The sequence below is a fragment of the Blennius ocellaris genome (genome assembly GCF_963422515.1).
Source record: "Blennius ocellaris genome assembly, chromosome: 7".
Taxonomy (NCBI): Eukaryota; Metazoa; Chordata; class Actinopteri; order Blenniiformes; family Blenniidae; genus Blennius; species Blennius ocellaris.
In genome coordinates this window covers 23,745,030-23,763,034 of record NC_137656.1, presented here as the reverse complement: position 1 = coordinate 23,763,034, position 18,005 = coordinate 23,745,030, and the positions used below count along the sequence as shown (strand labels likewise).

The window sequence follows — 18,005 nt, the reverse complement described above, 5'->3', positions numbered from 1 at the left end:
ATGTATGGTATTTAATAAATTTAAATCATAACTTATAAAATACCCTGTAATGTGATTATGAATGGAATCATTCTCCCAAAGGGTGGGGAGGGGATTGTAAACACAAAATAACTAAAATACAGTACAAGGGAAAAGACAATCATCTGATATTTGCTCAGTACTGCAGATACTTAGTATACAAATACAAAGACCAGACATGTTGAAGCTGTGTGTAAAATCACTAAGATTTTTTAAACAAAAAGAAGCATTACACAGAAGCAGATTATTCAGAAAGCCAATCACAACATAAACAGGCGACACATCTCCAATTTAGATGTAATTTATTGGTAATACATTTAAACAAACTTTAATGACATGAGAAATATGGGTGATTATCCAAGTCCTCCCGTCCAATGACAACAAACATTAGGTTTGATTATTTCGCCGTGTTTAAAATGTCATTCTGTGCCCTACAAATGAAGCGCAAGACAACAAATGGTGCCAAACATCAAAAGTCTCCTGATCTGAGCTTCCTCTGCTCCTTCTCGGTGAGGGGCTGCTGGGCCAGCAGTTTGTGGTGCAGGCGGTGATGCTTGCCGATGCCCAGCTTCGGCAGCCCCCGGTTCAGCCCCTCCAGCAGCACGCAGGACTTGCAGAGCGACTGGCTGGAGATGTAGCCGCAGCGGCTGCAGGTCCCCTGGACGGGCATCTTCACCCCGTCCCGCACGGACAGGTTCTCCCCGGAGTGGATGATGTCTATGATGGAGCTGGACCTGATGCTCTCCAGGTCTTTCAGAAAGGTCCTTGCGTGGCCGCGATACGCGTTCGGGGAGTAGATGCATTCTGTGGAGAAGTAGTCCAGCTTCTTGAAGTAGGCATACATGACGATCTCCTTCTCGTAGGCGTACTTGAGGGGCTTGCAGCGCGGAACGACCCCTTCGCCCTCGCTCGTCGTGGAGATGGCGGTGCAGCGGCGCAGTCGAGCTATGTCGCCTCGCAGGACGTTCATCAAAACCGTTTCAGCAACGTCGTCAGCGTTGTGACCTGTGCAATAAATACACACCCAGGGATTAAAACATCGGCAGCGTTCTTCTGTTTTTCTACCTTTCTTTGTGACATGGAAGGATTTTTACATCGATTCCTTTCACTCTGATCCCTCTTCATGTTCAGAGAAAGTCCAACCATCTTAAAATGTCAGAGGTCACTGTGTTATTCACTCCCTGACACACTAATAATGAGTCACCAGGATTAAGTGAAGACAAAGAAATGTGCGACAACATCATTTTCATAAACCAACATTGAGCCTTTAGCAATCAGATGACCCAGCCTAGTTATTTCTATCTATTAACAACAATATGTATGTGACTCTTATCATGTTTGTGTTGAGCTAAATGTAAGAGCCAAAAACGATAATGTGCAAGCAACGAGCTAAAATATGGAATCTCCAGATCAAGGTTCCCCCCTCGCAATCTATTCACTCCGTCATGGTTTGAACCTACCTGTACATATTTTGTCCACTTTCAGCATGACGGCTCCTCGGTCCAGCGCCTGTCGCCTGAACACTCCACAGAAGGTGCAGTTGTTTTTCCGTCCCACCTGCTTCACTATAGAGTCCATCGTCCACCCGTACAGCTCCTCATACGAGACAATCTTGAGCGGCAGCTCGTACTGCTGCTGGTTCCTCTTCACGGTCTCCAGCGAGTCGTCCCGGTAACCCGTGATCCCCTCGTCCACCGAGATGAGCATGAGTTCAAGGCCGTAGTCGTACCGCTCGTTGAGTACCTTCATGACGTGTGCGAGCACGGTGGAGTCTTTTCCTCCCGAGGCGGCGATCCCCACGGCCTCCCCCTGCTTGAACAGCTCCGCCGCCCTGATGGTCTGGTGCACCTCCTCCTCAAAGGCCCAGAAGAAGCACTCCTTGCACAGCGAGTGGCCCGTCTTTGGACGCTTGAGCACGGCTCGCTTCTCACCACAGCTGCTGCACTGAACAGGCATCCTGGGCGCTGGAGGGGTGGAACAAATACAATCTTATTTCATGATTGACCACATTGATGATAAACTATGATTTCAATAAAGAAACACCTAAAAAAAATCTATTGATGTGAAATAAAATAATAGTCTAGAACCTTTTTGTCAAAGAAAAATATTAAAACGCAGAAGCAATTTTTAATGTGAGAGAGAGAGAGAGAGAGAGAGAGAGAGAGAGAGAGAGAGAGAGAGAGAGAGAGAGAGAGAGAGAGAGAGAGAGAGAGAGAGAGAGAGAGAGAGAGAGAGAGAGAGAGAGAGAGAGAGAGAGAGAGAGAGAGAGAGAGAGAGAGAGAGAGAGAGAGAGAGAGAACCCTGACAATTGACTACATTTTCCACATTCCATTCAATATATCGATGTTGATCTTATGGTTTGTTTGTTTGATTTTAAGTCACAATCTATGCATTCACGTTTATGCAACAAGGGCAAAACAACTTGATCTGTCCAACTTTGAATGTCAACTATTTGACCAGATTTGCCTTTAATAGGAGCTAAATCAGGCCAAGAAATCAACGCATATTCTAATATCTCCAGTTAGACAGCATCTCAATGCAAATGGAATCAGGTGAGTATATGGTGGTATATATCCTGGAAACGTTTCATCCCTTTTCCAAGTGGCTCCATCAGCTCATGATGTTTACTACTACGGTGATATGATCACTATGATGTATTTCATAGTTCTGTGGTATTTTGACTGATAGTATTGTCAGAGTGCCATGTATCCTGGCATGGTGCTCGTGTACATATCTTCTCTCACCATAATGTTCGTTGTTAATGGATATGAGCCATGTACAAACATACCACGCTACTTGTTGATCAGCATATTAAACTACCTCGACGCTAGTTTATAATGCAACTTATTCCAACTATAAATACATCATTTATAACCATGTCATCATTGTTCTTGATATCTTGGTGACTCTATTAAAGACCTAAAACAAGCTTCTAGATTACTTTTCTAAGAGAGATTTGCTCAGACTTTCAATTTGGTCGATTGCATCAACAAGAACTGCGAAAGACAGGAAGTGAGCAGCGTTAAAGCTCACGACAGGCAAGTAACTTTAACAAAGCCACGGGAATTGTAAAATTAAAAGATGTGTTTACGACCAAGAGATTCAAAAAGGATGTTAATAGCAACACCAGAAAGTCAGGACCAAAAACTCCCCAATTCCAAAACTACAGCTACATTAGCATGTGAAGCGAAGACAACCGCCTTCACATTAAATTACGTTTTCATACCGCAGTTTTTCGAAGTGGCGAGTTTCCAAAAAGAGACGTCGAGCTATTGTGAACGAGAAAAACCCGTTTACAATGCGAATTTCCTCATTAAAACAGTGAAATGATGGTTTAGCTCCGAGCTGCGTGTTGTTTACTCATGCGCTGGCTGCCGCTTCTTCGTTGGTGTTTTTTTAAGGTGGATGTAAAAAATCTACAGCGCTTCCTGCTGGTGGAGGTTCGTCAATGCAGCTACAACTTCACAAGGGGTCTTTCTTATGGTGCAGAGATAAACCGGGGGTGGAATAAAACACACGAGCAGAACAAATATAAGCTTTGAGGATTTATTAATTTGCTTTAATTAATACTACTGCAACAGCTGCAATAGACATCAAAATGTCGTCAGGGGTCAATGAAGGACAAATGGAGGGTGGGAGAGAAGGGTGGGTACTGCTGAAAGGCAGAAAGGCCACTGAGGTCAGGATTCATGTCAGGAAAAGAGTCACAAACTTAATTGACGGGGTGAAAAGCACCCCTCTGATGCCACTGCATGTCTCTGATGCGCCGGACCGACTGGATCTGAGGAATCTGGGCTCCGAACTCGGAGTTGTCCTTGTACTCCCCCTTTTCAAACAGGTACTGGTAGCCTCTGTAGCCTGGATACTGGTAGCCCACCCAGCTGGTGCACCGGGGAGAGCAGAAAGAGGAGGGGGGGTGTTACAATGGATAACAGAAAAGAACTGTAGCAGCTATTGTAATGGTGTACACCGACAACCCAAACAAGCAAAAAGAACATTCAAACCAGCCTTGCTATATATCATAGTATTTCTACAAACGTAAAAGTTTTAGCTTCTTTTAATCTTATAATTTTCAAAAACTGATGTTTGTTGAGAAAGGTCAGAAGATGTATGTTGGTTTGACTAATTATTTTATTAATATAACAAAAAATGTCTGTGGGTCTTAAGTAAGAACCACTCAAAACTACAGTTTCTAAACGAATTTTGTGAACCAGTTTTTGATGACTGATTGTTACACTGTCTAGTCCAAGCCTAAAACAAATAGTTTAACAACTTAAATAAACTAGAATAACATTTTAAAGATGCCAAACTGTTGGTGTGAAGGTGACTATAGAAAAACAAAAAGTTGAGGATGTTGTTGATTGTTTACACTTTCGATGTGTTTTGATGCTTTGTGGCCCGTGTCTGTTGGGAGGCTGGACTCACGTGCCGCTCTGCACCCGAACAGAGGAGACCTTCTCCTGGTACCCATGTGCATGAAAACTGGGGACGTCGTCGTCAATGATTTCTATCTTCTTCCCCGCGAAGCCGGGGTTTTCGAAAAGGACAATCTTGTGCTCCTGGCTGTCCTGGAGGAACCAACAAAGCAGCCCCGGTGTCAAACAGCTGACGGCGGGAAAAATGGATTTGTCGCGAAACAAACCGCAAATTTAAAATGTGCGTTTTCTCACCACTTTAATGGGGCGGAATGCAACAATGGTGTCACTCCGCCTGCTGTTGGTCCAGGAATCCCAGCGAGGATACTCCCCCTTCTCAAACACATACTGCTCCCCCTTACAGCTGGCCTGCTCGTATCCCACCCATCTGGGGGGGCAGAAATCACAGTTGTTGTTGTTGTTGTTGTTGTTGTTGTTGTTGTTGTTGTTGTTGTTGTTGTTGTTGTTGTTGTTGCTGCTGCTGCCAGCTACTCAGATCTATTCCACACGTTGATTTGTGTTCAAGTTCTCTCTGTCATCATCCCACCATTCGTTCATTGTGTTTTTTTTCCCTCCCTCTGCCTGTGTTCTAGTGTTCTGTCAGAGTCTGACCCTTCACTCACGGTCCACACAGCACCAGTATGGAGCCCACTTTCTCCACGCCTGCTTCCTGGAGGTTGTTACAGGGACCAGTCAGCTCATGGCAGCGTCCCTGGAAGTTCTCCTGTTCATAGATAATCAGCTGGAGACGAGAAGAGAGGAGGGTTACAACTCCAGGAAGGCAGAATGATACGAACGGATAAGGCACACATGCTTCTTCCTGTGTTTTCTGGACTGGTTTCGTCTATTTAGTTTGTTTGTTGTCTTTGAGTCTTTACCTTGAATGCACTGGTGCCTGGCTGCTGCTGCTTGGATGCAGGGTTCTGGTGGTCTGTGGCCATAATGAACAGATCGGCAAAGATGAAACTGGAGAAACAAAAGGACAAACAAAAACAAACAATAAAACTTTATCTTTTAAAAAAAACAACAACAACAAAAACAGGAATATCTCAGTTTGTAAAACACAAGCAGCTTAAAATGTAATAATGTTTACTATTAGTTTCACAAATTCAAAATAAAAACATAAAAAATTGGGGGGGGGTTGGAAATATCCAGAGAAAAAAGAAAACATATACTGTTAAATAAAGTTAGTTTAAAAAGAAAAAAAAGGTTGAGCCTAACAGACCCTCTTACCAGTACCTGTCTGTGCCAGTGTGTTGGTGATGGCACGATGGGCTCAATATATATGGGACGCCCAGGGGTGGAAACTCTGCCAACAGTACCCACAGTGTCCAACTGGGCCGGCGGATCGGCCTGCCATAGGCCACCATGAGGGGCGACCAGGTTACCCCCCCCCCCCACCCCCCCCCCCCCCAACATACCCACCACCTCCCCCCAAACCCCCCACAACACACCCCCGCAAAGTTATTTCATTAGTTGTCAGTTTTGTGCAGCCAGTCATTGTGTTTTATCCACATGATTCAGCACAAACAGTGCCAAGAGTCCCACACCTACAATGAGAGGGAGAGCGAGAGGGAAGGACGGCCAGAGGCCGGTTCCACACTGAGACTGAAAACAATTTGAATAACAGCTGAAATGCTGCTGGATATTTCCCACAAGTGCACATTTATTTCTTATTTTCTAGAAAATCGGTTTTATTGTCCATTATAGGAAACACCGTTTCCGTAGCAGTCCGCTAAGATAAACAACAACAGCTTTGTATAGTTTATTCTAGTTTATCATTTCATAGGCTAAAGTGACACATTGCATCTCTTGGCTGTTGAGAAAAGTTCAACTTGTTTCATTTTGATGTGAACTCCTATGACTCTGTTACTGAACCTGCTTCACTTTAATTGTTTTTAACGTTTTACTGACAGAAATTAGCAGATTCTCTTACATACGACAATAATCATAACATAACATTTTTTTGGCCTGTGACTCTTTAAACAATCTCATCATATCAACTATAAGAATATGTAAGTGATGATCCCTATGAGGACTACTGGACTCAACTGCTTTACTTTGAAACAGTAAATTTTTATCTACTCAAGCAGTTGATCAATAAAAACATATTAATGCAGCAAAATCAACAATGTAATGGTGAACTGCAACTTTGAATTGCACCTCTAACAGGAACCTTTAGTCTTTTCCTGAACTAGTTAATGCAGAGTTTTGGGCTGAGGTGGAAAAAAAATCAGCTGTTATTCTCATTCTAACTCGTGGTTTTTCTTTTTTGAAATTAAATTCAAGGACCGTGTGAGAGCATTTTGTTTCTTGCCATTAGGTGCACATAAATCATCTTTTTAACAAATGGGATGGGAAGATATAATCTGCATTTTGTGTGAATAGAAAGAAAGTGGAAAATGCACTGTGTGAAAGTATATAGTGTAGAATTAGAATGTTAGGCTTTAGGTGCAACTGGCCACGTGTTTCTTATGTACATACTGAGTTATGATTTATTTCTACAATGGCTGGTTACTTATATGATAAGGTTTTTGATGCACCTTGTACAAATAGCATTCTCAATTACAAAGGAGTTCAGTTGAGTCTTTTCGTCATGTCTAAATGGAACGTTACTTTCAGAAGGATTCATTGCAAGTTACTTCATTAAAATGTTTAAATTCGTAAAATCTCCAGACAATTTGACTGTAACTATTCATAACTCTTTCATAAGTAGATGTAATGATTCACAGTTTATGACCCTTATTGGCTAATAAATAGAAAATGATTTGCTGTATTCATGCATGTTAGTGTAAACCCATCAATTCTCCTGCAGGATCAATTAAACATGATCATCATTAAGCAAAAAGCCATTTTCCACATCTATTTAGGAGATGTGAGCAACCAACTGCAGGCCATTGATCAACGTTATTTCTGAACGTTTTTGGCATTAAACCTAGAACCTCTTCAATTATTTAACAAACTCGTCGTTGAGTATTCATGCAAACATCACAGAGGTTTATTTAAAAAACATAATGAGCTGTCAGCACTTTCTCCTTGGTGCACACGCACAGCATCGATGCATAATTATGCATAAGTGTTGCATAATGTTGACGCCCTGACGGGTCTCAATATAAGAAAGCTCCCTGAATATCAATAATTCAGCTTGTCATCAAGCATGAAGGAGCCCGGAGTGACTCTGCAGACTCGCCTATCAGTGAAGGCCAGTGAAGATCACAGCACCAAGGATCAGGGTGTTGACAGGATGTCAGGGAAGTAAGCAACTGTGTGTTTTATGAAGTTTATAATTAACTTCACAACAAAATTACAGCACAAAAAAACACCCCAATAAAAACAAAATCAGATTAAAATAAAAATAAAAAATAAAAAAACAGTAGAATAAATGTGAATAAATATATAATTCACAATAAGTTATTATTGTTGGGTGTGACATGCAAGTAAACTCTTTCTCATCAGAAGATTCCATGGAAGGAAAAGCAGCGAGGTTCTCACAGGGTCATGGGAGGAGAGGAGACCGATGTGTGGTCTGATCCAACAGCCACGATGATGAGGACGTTTGTCACCTTGTTATGATGGATTTCATGTATATCAGTAATGATCAGGAATCTGAATTCAGTCCGAATTTTAAGTTAGTTTAGCTTCTCTCAATAAATGTTATTATAATCAACACCAGATTTGCCGTATGACAATGATTTGTTGATTTTATTAAAACACTACAAACATGGTTTGATTTGTGTTAAATCAAAATGAATAAACAAAACGTAACATAACATAACATAACATAACATAACATAACATAACATAACATAACATAACATAATGTAACGTAATATAATATAATATAATATAATATAATATAATATAATATAATATAATATAATATAATATAATATAATATAATGTAATATAATATAATATAATATAATATAATATAATATAATATAACATAATGTAATATAATATAATATAACATAACATAACATAACATAACATAACATAATGTAACGTAATATAATATAATATAATATAACATAACATAACATAACATAACATAACATAACATAACATAACATAACATAATGTAACGTAATATAATATAATATAATATAATATAATATAATATAATATAATATAATATAATATAATATAATATAATATAACATCATATAATATAACATAACATAACATAACATAACATAACATAACATAACATAACATAACATAACATAACATAACATAATATAATATAATATAATATAATATAATATAATATAATATAATATAATATAATATAATATAATATAATATAACATAGCATAACATAATATAATATAACAGAACATAACATAACATAACGTAATATAATATAATATAATATAATATAATATAATATAATATAATATAATATAATATAATATAATATAATATAATATAATATAATATAATATAATATAATATAATATAATATAAAGCATTACAAATAAAACACATTTCATATCGCTGGCTCATTTACCCTTTATTTCTTTTAGTTTAAAAAAAAAAAGAAGCAATTTGTTTGGTGCTCAATTGAAGCACATCTGAAGATTGTACTGCTAAATGACTATTTTCTGGTGATGTTTTGACTATTTTCAGCACATTTCATCCATTTTCCCAGTGAATGTGTCTGTAAGACTGTATGAAAACCAATGACTTCAATCCTACTTCATCTGGCAAAAACGTTTTGTGATCATTAACTTTCACATGATGATGCTCATTACAGAGGGGGAAGACATTCCTCTGAGCTGTTTAGACCAAAGCAATGGGTCGACTGCCATCTCAAAACACTTTGGCATAAAATTGACAGATTTTATTTCTAGTATTATGGTAAATATGTCCTTTTGCGTGGTTAAAATGTGGACATGGAGCTCCTTTCACTGTCACATTGTGGTGAAATCATGGAGTTGCATGCGGGGGAAGTGTCTGACAGTGGTGTGGTTACCCAGAATGCTCACCAACATATGGGTTTGGATAAAACACGGCACATGCTGTGATACAGCTGTGCACTAGTTCATCTCAGCAGCTGTTCAGTTGCACTGCTCGGCCACTCTGTAGTGTATTATTCACTGATTTAGGCTTGAAATGATCCTATAGGTTGGAGAGAAAATGTCACTTTTTGACAATAATATGAGGTGAAGACTTAATTTTGACTCCTTCATCGTGAACATTAATTAAATAGCAGGTAATTTTTGCACGCTTGGTATGATCATGACATCAGATGGAGGCTGCTGTGTCATCAAATCAATGCCAACTCTATAATCTAATTTATGAGAGTATTTATAGCTGTCACGATAATTTTGAACGAGGCCGACGCAGCTCATACATTTCTAAACATCAGCAGATGTCCATTCATCACGAGGACCAATAATAATCAGATGCACAATGATGACTAAGGAGGAGGGAATGCAGTGCTCTCTGTTTTAATAGCAAGCAGACGTACAGCATGACACCGCTTCCACCGCTGTTAAGCAGATGCGTATTCACATATTTGCTGAATAAATCATGTGCTCCCGATGCTGGGTGAGTTTTTTAAGCCGTTTGAAACGCAAGCATTCAAAGTCGCACACACCACTTGAAAATAAATTCAAGTCTCATCTCTATTTGACCTCAAGGGGAAAACGTCTCATTTCCAAAGGGATGCCAGTTGTTGTCTCTTTCTCGTCTTGAATAGCTCAGACGGATCCGCCTCCACCTTGACTCACAAGTAGAACATCACCAACAGACTCCAGGTCAAACAACTTTTATTTGCCTCTGAAACATACATGGCACTCCTCACTGGGCACACAAGTGGCCGTGGTTGGCTGTGGGGCAGAGGGCAGGCACTGTCTGCAGCGTGGAGGAGGAGGAGGAGGAGGCTGGGTGGGGGAGGGCTCGGGGAGGCAGGTGGGGGTCCTGCTCAGCTGGCTCCAGCTGAAGCAGGAGGGGCAGGAGGCGCCGGGGCGGGGTCCGGGTCCGGACCGGGGCCGGGGCCGGGGCCGGGGCCGGGGCCCGGAGCCGGAGCCGGAGCCGGATCGGGAACAGTGAAACAGCCCCTCTTGTGCCACTGCATGTCCCGCACGCGACGGACAGACTGGATGAGGGGCAGCGGCGCCTCCCAGTCGTTCCAGTGCTTGAAATCCCCCTGCTCGAAGATGAACTGGCGCCCCCTGTAGCCTGGGTACATGTAGCCCACCCATCTGCAGGAAGATGAGAAAAAGAGACACGCTGTGGTAACTGTGAGTCGGGACGGCGGGGCCGAGGGGGGAGGGGGAGGGGCTTACGTTCCGTTGAGGGCCTTGACGCTCGCTACGCGATCCTGAAAGCCATGACCCCACAAGCTGGGCACGTCGTCGTCAACAATCTCCATCTTCCTGCCAGCGAATCCGGGGTTCTCATACAGTTGTAGCTTGTGATCGGCACTGTCCTGTTGGGGAGAAACACACACACACACACACACACACACACACACACACACACACAGGCTTCTTCATGCTCTGAACGCAGGTCGTGGATGAAAAGCAAAAGCTGGACCGACGAACAAATGAGCTCTGCTGTAGTTTGACGCCACCCACCACTTTGAGTGGCCGTAGGGAGAGGAGGGAGTAGCTGTTCTGACTGTTGGTCCAGGTGTCCCAGCGAGGATACTCGCCCTTCTCCAGAATGAACTGCTCCCCCGTGAAGCCGTGGCGATCGTAGCCCACCCAGCTGAGAGGGGAACACGGGAGGTTTAGTTAAGCCGCACGGCGTCCGGCCTGCAGCGCCGGCACTCTGCTGGAGTGGGAGATATGAAGACCCCCCCCCCCCCGACGGACTGATTACTCACGGTCCCGACTCCACGATCACAGAGCCCACCTTCTCCAGACTCTTCTCCGTCACGTCTTTACACTCGGCAGAAAACTCCGCCTTGCAGCCCTGGAAGTTTTCGAACTCAAACAGCACCACCTGCATGGCAGAAATAAGAGATCAGCACTTCGTGAGCAAGCGGGACTTCTTTTCAGCTCCCCGTTGTATTGTAGAATTTTCAGAGCAGTCTTCCCCCCCCCCCCCCCCCTGGTGAGACAGGGACATAGCGACCCCACACAGAGGGCCTGTTGCGGCACCTTATACGTGGCACCAGCTCCACCCTGGCTCTTCCCAGCAGCCAGCTGCTCCGGGGCGCTCTGCTGCTCCGACATCCTCCTGATCCACTGCTCCTCCACTGTTTGGCAGCAGCACACACAGACAAAGCACCATCCATCATGCACAGAGATGAGATGAAGCACAACTGCTGTTTAGAACTCAACCTTGACGAATAAGACAGTATTAATTTGGACCTGACGTAGCAACCGGTTTCCCTCACGTCCTGCTGTGTGAAGCAGACACAGAACTAGTCCAACTCTAACGACCGAAGCGCGACTTTCAAGCCAACTCCCGTGAAATGACTCAAACTCCACTGGCGTGGTTCTCTCCCCACCCCACCCTCCCGCCGTGCGTCTCGGTTACCTGGGTTTGCCTGCTAGTAGGTGGTAGTGTCCCTCTTTTTCGATGCCACTTGGTGTTTGGTGGGGTTGAGCCATTAGAGGGCAGGGACAGGGGGGGTATTTATGGTTTATTTCTGGCCACAGCAGCAGAAAAGGAGGAGCTGTTGATACAGCAAGTCTGTCGCTCACATTGTGTCCATAACGCTGCCTCTCAATAGGCAGCTGTGTTGGCACACGCCGCGCTGCCCGTCCGCCCGGCTGCCAGCGAGCACAGTGTGCGGGCACGGGGAGAGGGAGCCAAGAGGATTCAGCAAACAGCCCCGCTCAGCACAAACACACACACACTCACACACACACACACACACTGTGTATATATGCACTATGCTACAACGAAACTAAAACACGTCTCCGTAACCTGGATAACATTTTTCATTGCAGTCTAGTATTTTCTTTAACTTTCTGTTAAGTGTACAAGAAAACAGACAAATTGCTCCCCCCCAAAAAAATAGTCCTCTACCCATTGAAAGGGTTCAGCGTGCAGTTAAACCTCGACTTTGACATTTTTTGCCGACGATGAATATAAAATTTTGACAAACAGGTTAGTTATTGTTTGACCAAGCCTTGGGCCCCGTTTACATGACAACATTTCACGGGACAACGCCTCATCCGTTACACTGCAGCATGCAACGATGTAGTTAGTATGCCGGGCCACAGAGGGGCGCTGTTGCTTGATTTGGTAATGCAGCCACACAGACGTGTGCAAAGAACAATACGCGATAAACGTGAAGAAAGTGGAGAGAACACGACCTCCGTATGGACTGATGACGACTCATATTCGTTGCCGTGTAAACTAAAACCATGTTGAGCTCAATAATACTTGTAAACTAAAACCATGTTGAGCTCAATAATACCTGCAGTTGGTGATTTGATTAAAGACAGTCAGTTGAAAAGAAACACCAAAGTCAATATATGAAGTCAAGTGGATTTTTTTTTATTAAGAATTTATTCACTTTAGGACACTGGCCAGGACAACACAGTGCAATATACATCTTTCAGATTTAAAAAAAAAAAAAGAAGAAGAAAAAAAAAGGAACAAAGAAAGACATAAAAAATAAACCCTCACATTTTCTGACAAAAGTAAAAGGTCAATGTACAAAAGGAACCAGAGACAGTCACTCCTAATCCGCGATCCTACACGTTCGCTTTGCATTGCATGAGCAGGCCGACGGCGCGGAGCCTGGGGGAGGGGGCAGAGGTCAGTGCTGGAGTGCATCAAGTGACAAAGTGCTTTGTAGAAGCGCAGACGCGGCGGGTGGACGTGGCGGGAAGACGCAGTGGAGGTGGGAAGCAGGTGCAAATATTCACATTTATTTGGACCAAGGCGACAGGCGGAGTCATTGCAGCCGTTTAGTGTATTCACGTGACACAGGAAGCCCCGGCAGCAGGAACCACGCTTGATGACGGGACAGGTAAAGATTGTGCAGCACAAAGAAAGGGTCACCAAGAAGAGGGACAATTGCACATTCGCTGGGGGGAGGGGGGGTTCAAACCATGATGGAGTGTATGAGTGAACGTACACTGGATGCTCGCCGCCGCAGTCCATTACAGGAGGGAAGAACGGTTGATTAGTGTTTTCATAAAAAAGACTGGAGTGCGTTTGTGCTGATCAGGAGTGTGCGTGATTGACGGATGCAAAAGTCACTTGTCCAGAAAGCCCCCCCTCCCCCGTGCTTCCTCCACAAAGACCAACATGTAATCTGACCAAGAACACACATAAAGAGGTACAGTACACAGTCACTGACACTGTTCAGGTTGTGGAGCGTTGCAGAGGTCAGTCTCTATTGTAGTGATGCGTCTTTTCTTTTTTTCTCTCTCCAAAACTAGCTCTGTTGTTAAATCAACAATAATACAAATACAACGTCTCCCGATTACCGTTACCGACACGATTCGCCGACAATCAGGTCGGTGGCGGTTTGTTCTCTACGTTCAAAAGTCATTAGTGTCTGAAATGTTATCCTATGGCAACGTTGGCGAGACTCCCGGCGGCCTCCACAGGCCAGTTTGTACACATATTAGTGGAGTGAGGCAAAACTACATAACAAACAAGTCCCGTGAAGAATCTGCCGGACCGTCGTCCAGCGGCGCCACGAGGCCCGGCCGGGACGAAGAGGCGCCGTGGTCCCCGCTAGTCAACCGTTTCCTGAAATGCAGCCCCGACAGGAAACGGAACCTCCGCTCTCCTCCTGGTCCCTCTTAAAGTGTTCATGTGAAGTCCCTCCTGCTGCAGGAGCTTGTGCAGGTTTCAAGCATGATGTGGAGGAAGCGGAGCAGCCCCATGGTTTGTTGGGTTTTTTTAGGGTTTTTTGTTGGGGTTTTTTTGTCTCCGTGCTTGATTTGTTTAATCTTTTTTTTCTCCATAAGACAGAAACTCTCTATATAAAAAGGCACCATGCACATTTATCGACCCAGATGGGAAGAGAACAAAAAGGAAAGAAAAAAAACTAAACAATAGTAAATTCATCAGCAGCTGTAGGTCCATCCTCTCCTCCCAACCTCTCTGGGTCAAACGTTAAGGCTTCTGTTTCACAGATTCATCTGTTAAGGCAACCTGCAGGGGAGAGGAGCACAACAGGGGTCAGACACTGGAGGAAAACAACATTTGAAATGCTTTAAAACTTCAACAAAATTGTCTCACCTCATTTTTTTACATTTATTTTAGCTCTCACTTTCATACTGACTCAAGCGTTTCTTTGACTTGAGCTCTTTGAGCCACTGGGGCGAGTCTTCCTCACTGCAACGACAAGAAACCGGTCTTCAGGAAGGAAGTGACCAGATTTTGAAATCTTCTTGTTTTAGAGTAAATATGTCGGCTTTCACACATGCAGCCAATGCAACTTGTCCCGGGGGAGTCCACACGTTGTCACACCCTGTCAAGCTGGTAGAACTACATTATACCTGATATTTAGACCCGCTTGATAGATTTTTTTTCTTGTCCTATGTTTTATTGTTCAAACTTTATGCATTTATGCTGTTCTAGAACACTTTGGGTTTTTTTTATTAAAGAAAAGCAACATTACAGTGTGTATGAATAGAAAGCAGCCATAAGTATTAAGGCTGTACTGCTCTTTATTTTTTTTTAAACACCACGGTTTCTTGTCCCTACATTTGCATTGTGAATATGATATATGTATATCATATAATATGTGTCCAAAATAATAATCAAATCTATCAAATACATGCAATTTCCTGTTTTTATTATTTCACAAGTCCAAACACTCTCTGCCTCCAACTTCAAGAAAAGCCTTCATAGATCTTTCCAGCAATAAATAGAGTGAAGGGCTTTTAAAACAAAAGCGATGAAATAAATGTATGGAAATTATTGCAAACATGATATAAATGTCCTATAAAAATATAGTTATTATGCATCCAACACAGAGAATCCCAACTTTTAGGAAAATCCAATGAAAAGTGCATAACTTATTACATATTTATTGGGATTAATCAAGAGTCTTAATAGTAGAAAAAAAGTCTTAAAATATGTTTAAACAAGTTAATTGGATTGAGACGGTGAAACAGTTCAATGAGCAGTCGGTAGAGGGTGAAGCAGATTGTGAGAGATGGGTGGGAGGAGAGAGAAACATGTTGCTGACCCGTTTTCTTTGCCGCCAGCAGGGGGCAGCACGCGCGCTGCGCGGGGCAGGAAGGGGGACTTTGGAGAGCGAGACAGCTGGGAGGGGGAGGCTGCAGCAGCGCCGTCAACTTGATTGTCAGAGTCGCCTCTCTTCTTCAGCTGAGCCTGACGACGCAGAGGAGACACATGAAGAAGAAGTCATGGCCGCCGTACGGGAGCCTCCTGCTTCGGGGGAGGCGTGTGGTGTGGTGTGGTGTGGTGTGGTGTGGTGTGGTGTGGTGTGGTGTGGTGTGGCGGCTCACTTTCAAAGCTGAAGGGTCCATCCCGGGGAACAGGGCCACCCTCTGAGGCTGCGAGGCCACGGCGGGGCTGGCCTCAGCTCCTCGGGCCGGCTCCTCTGAATCAGAGACGTCCTCTTTCCTCTCGGGCTTTGCCTCTGCGGGGGAGACAAGAATCACTGACAAGTCCCTTTTTCCCCAACTGAAGCCTCAGTGGTTCACCTCAAGCCGGCGTCCAGGGACGGGCCACCGAGTGAAAAAAGGCCCGCGGGGGCGTGAGGATTTGCATTTCCACACAAGGGCCGCACCCGAGGAACATTACACAAATCAGCCTGACGACGTCAGAGGGGTGTCTCACATGTCGTCCTCTGCAGTTTATCTAGAGTTCATAACTAGAACAGCAGGGACGGGAAACTCTACGGCTCAATCAGGTTAGCTCATACAGAGACGTATGCAACATTCCAGCAGTACTGCATACAGTAGAGTAGGAAAGGACATTATACTCCACAACAAACAAGAGACAACTAAAAGACTTCCATACTCTCAAAAAAGAATTCTGTCTTGAACAAGACTTTTAGTTACTTATAATTACAGAATTATTACCAGAAATGCAATAAAGAACATCCAACAGATCTGGAAGAACCAGAACTGAAGGAAATTCCCGGGGCGTGTTCAGGTGAACCATTGCAAGACTGTAAGAAGGTTTGACCAAAATGATCATAGTGCCGAGACTACGACCATGATCCTGGCTTTCCTTTAGGTGAATACTGACAATGACGTGAATGTTAGTGAAGCTCAGTGTGAAACTAATATATTCTATATTCCACTGCAGACACCCGAAGGTGAAACAGGTGCCGCTCTGGTTCAAGTTCTATTTTACATGCTTCAAAATAAGAGCTCAGCAGGTCAAACACCAAAACCACATTGATATTCCGTAGTTTGCTATTCTTGGTGTTCCCAGTCCTCCAGCCGCTACGTGAAGAGGTGTCCTGTGAAACAACACCAACCTGTGGAGTCTCTGTAGAGCCAGTCCTCGGCGGCCTCCTCCTCGGCCAGCGCCGCCGTCTGACGGGCGGCCCGGGTCGGACGGGTCCGCGGGGCTCGCTTCTTTCCCAGCTGAGCTCTGGAGCGCAGAACGCTGGTGTCCAGCAGGGCGGCCGGAGTCTGACACACACACACACAAGCAAAACACACGTCTCCTTGAAGCGCAACCGAGAAGTTGAGGGGCGGTGCAGCCGCAACACGTTGGTGGACGAGGAAACGTGGGTCAGTCGACACACGTAGAACTCACTCACTCGCTCCCTCACTCACTCACTCACTCCCTCAATCGCTCCCTCACTCACTCGCTCCCTCAATCGCTCCCTCACTCACTCGCTCACTCACTCGCTCCCTCACTCACTCGCTCCCTCACTCACTCGCTCCCTCACTCGCTCCCTCACTCGCTCCCTCACTCCCTCCCTCCCTCCCTCCCTCGTTCCCTCCCTCACTCGCTCCCTCACTCGCTCCCTCACTCGCTCCCTCACTCGCTCCCTCCCTCCCTCTCTCGCTCCCTCCCTCGCTCCCTCCCTCGCTCCCTCCCTCGCTCCCTCACTCGCTCCCTCCCTCGCTCCCTCCCTCGCTCCCTCCCTCGCTCCCTCACTCGCTCCCTCACTCGCTCCCTCACTCGCTCCCTCACTCGCTCACTCGCTCCCTCACTCGCTCCCTCACTCGCTCCCTCACTCGCTCCCTCACTCGCTCCCTCACTCCCTCACTCGCTCCCTCACTCGCTCCCTCACTCGCTCCCTCCCTCACTCGCTCCCTCCCTCACTCGCTCGCTCCCTCTCTCCCTCACTCGCTCCCTCTCTCCCTCACTCGCTCCCTCTCTCCCTCTCTCCCTCTCTCCCTCTCTCCCTCACTCGCTCCCTCACTCACATCAGGGAATGCGAGAGGCTGATCCTCGGACGAGGGAGGACCGCCGTCGGGGGCGTCGCCCGGCGTGGCGGGCTTCTTGGGAGAAGGGCTGAGATTGCTCTCGGAGCTGGGAGTGGCGGGCGTGAGGCTGGGGAAGGGAGAGAGAAGGAAGAGAGAAGTGTTTGGTGAACGACCGTGCGGCAGCAACACGTCCGACCGAACACAATGAGTCACCGTCTTTCTTTTGTTGCTGCGGTGCCACCGTTCCTGTCCAGACTGTGACGGGCCGTGGTTTAGG

The 18,005-nt window shown here is 44.9% G+C and overlaps 4 protein-coding genes across 4 annotated transcripts in view; all 4 read right to left on the bottom strand.

Moving 5' to 3' along the window:
* Positions 1-388: 388 nt before the first annotated feature.
* ctu1 (cytosolic thiouridylase subunit 1 homolog (S. pombe)) lies at positions 389-3,382 on the bottom strand. The gene is made up of 3 exons (XM_080499754.1): positions 3,245-3,382; positions 1,479-1,982; positions 389-1,023 (listed from the first exon to the last, which is right to left on the bottom strand). The coding sequence occupies exons 2-3, from the start codon at positions 1,972-1,974 to the stop codon at positions 488-490; spliced, it is 1,032 nt and encodes a 343-aa protein (XP_080355880.1). The 5' UTR covers positions 1,975-1,982; positions 3,245-3,382; the 3' UTR covers positions 389-487.
* Positions 3,383-3,730: 348 nt separating this feature from the next.
* crybb2 (crystallin, beta B2) lies at positions 3,731-5,773 on the bottom strand (the record flags this gene model as incomplete). The annotated part of the gene is made up of 6 exons (XM_080499560.1): positions 5,673-5,773; positions 5,312-5,399; positions 5,057-5,175; positions 4,689-4,821; positions 4,444-4,586; positions 3,731-3,899 (listed from the first exon to the last, which is right to left on the bottom strand). Exons 2-6 carry the CDS (start codon positions 5,372-5,374, stop codon positions 3,731-3,733), a joined length of 627 nt encoding a protein of 208 aa, XP_080355686.1. The 5' UTR covers positions 5,375-5,399; positions 5,673-5,773.
* A 4,516-nt stretch (positions 5,774-10,289) lies between these two features.
* On the bottom strand, positions 10,290-11,681 carry LOC308132507 (beta-crystallin B3-like; the record flags this gene model as incomplete). The annotated part of the gene is given in 6 exon segments (XM_080499630.1): positions 10,290-10,645; positions 10,730-10,872; positions 11,021-11,153; positions 11,272-11,390; positions 11,549-11,663; positions 11,665-11,681. Coding segments are annotated over 6 exon segments (807 nt in total). The 3' UTR covers positions 10,290-10,365.
* A 1,216-nt stretch (positions 11,682-12,897) lies between these two features.
* Positions 12,898-18,005, bottom strand: part of LOC308132269 (uncharacterized protein) — a 29,736-nt gene continuing 24,628 nt past the window's right edge. Inside the window, exons 8-13 of the mRNA XM_080499294.1 lie at positions 17,729-17,855; positions 16,825-16,981; positions 15,842-15,975; positions 15,559-15,704; positions 14,604-14,699; positions 12,898-14,516 (exon numbers count right to left, since the gene is read on the bottom strand). Coding sequence (XP_080355420.1) covers positions 14,624-14,699; positions 15,559-15,704; positions 15,842-15,975; positions 16,825-16,981; positions 17,729-17,855 — 640 coding nt within the window. The 3' untranslated portion in view covers positions 12,898-14,516; positions 14,604-14,623. The remainder of the gene's footprint in view (positions 14,517-14,603; positions 14,700-15,558; positions 15,705-15,841; positions 15,976-16,824; positions 16,982-17,728; positions 17,856-18,005) is intronic.

What these genes read in the sequence shown, in the direction of transcription:
- ctu1 (XM_080499754.1), bottom strand. Translation starts at nt 1,974, where the DNA reads ATGCCTGTTCAGTGCAGCAGCTGTGGTGAGAAGCGAGCCGTGCTCAAG. An exon ending in AGTGGACAAAATATGTACAG is followed by an intron (nt 1,024 to 1,478) that starts GTAGGTTCAAAC and finishes TTTATTGCACAG; the next exon opens with GTCACAACGCTGACGACGTT.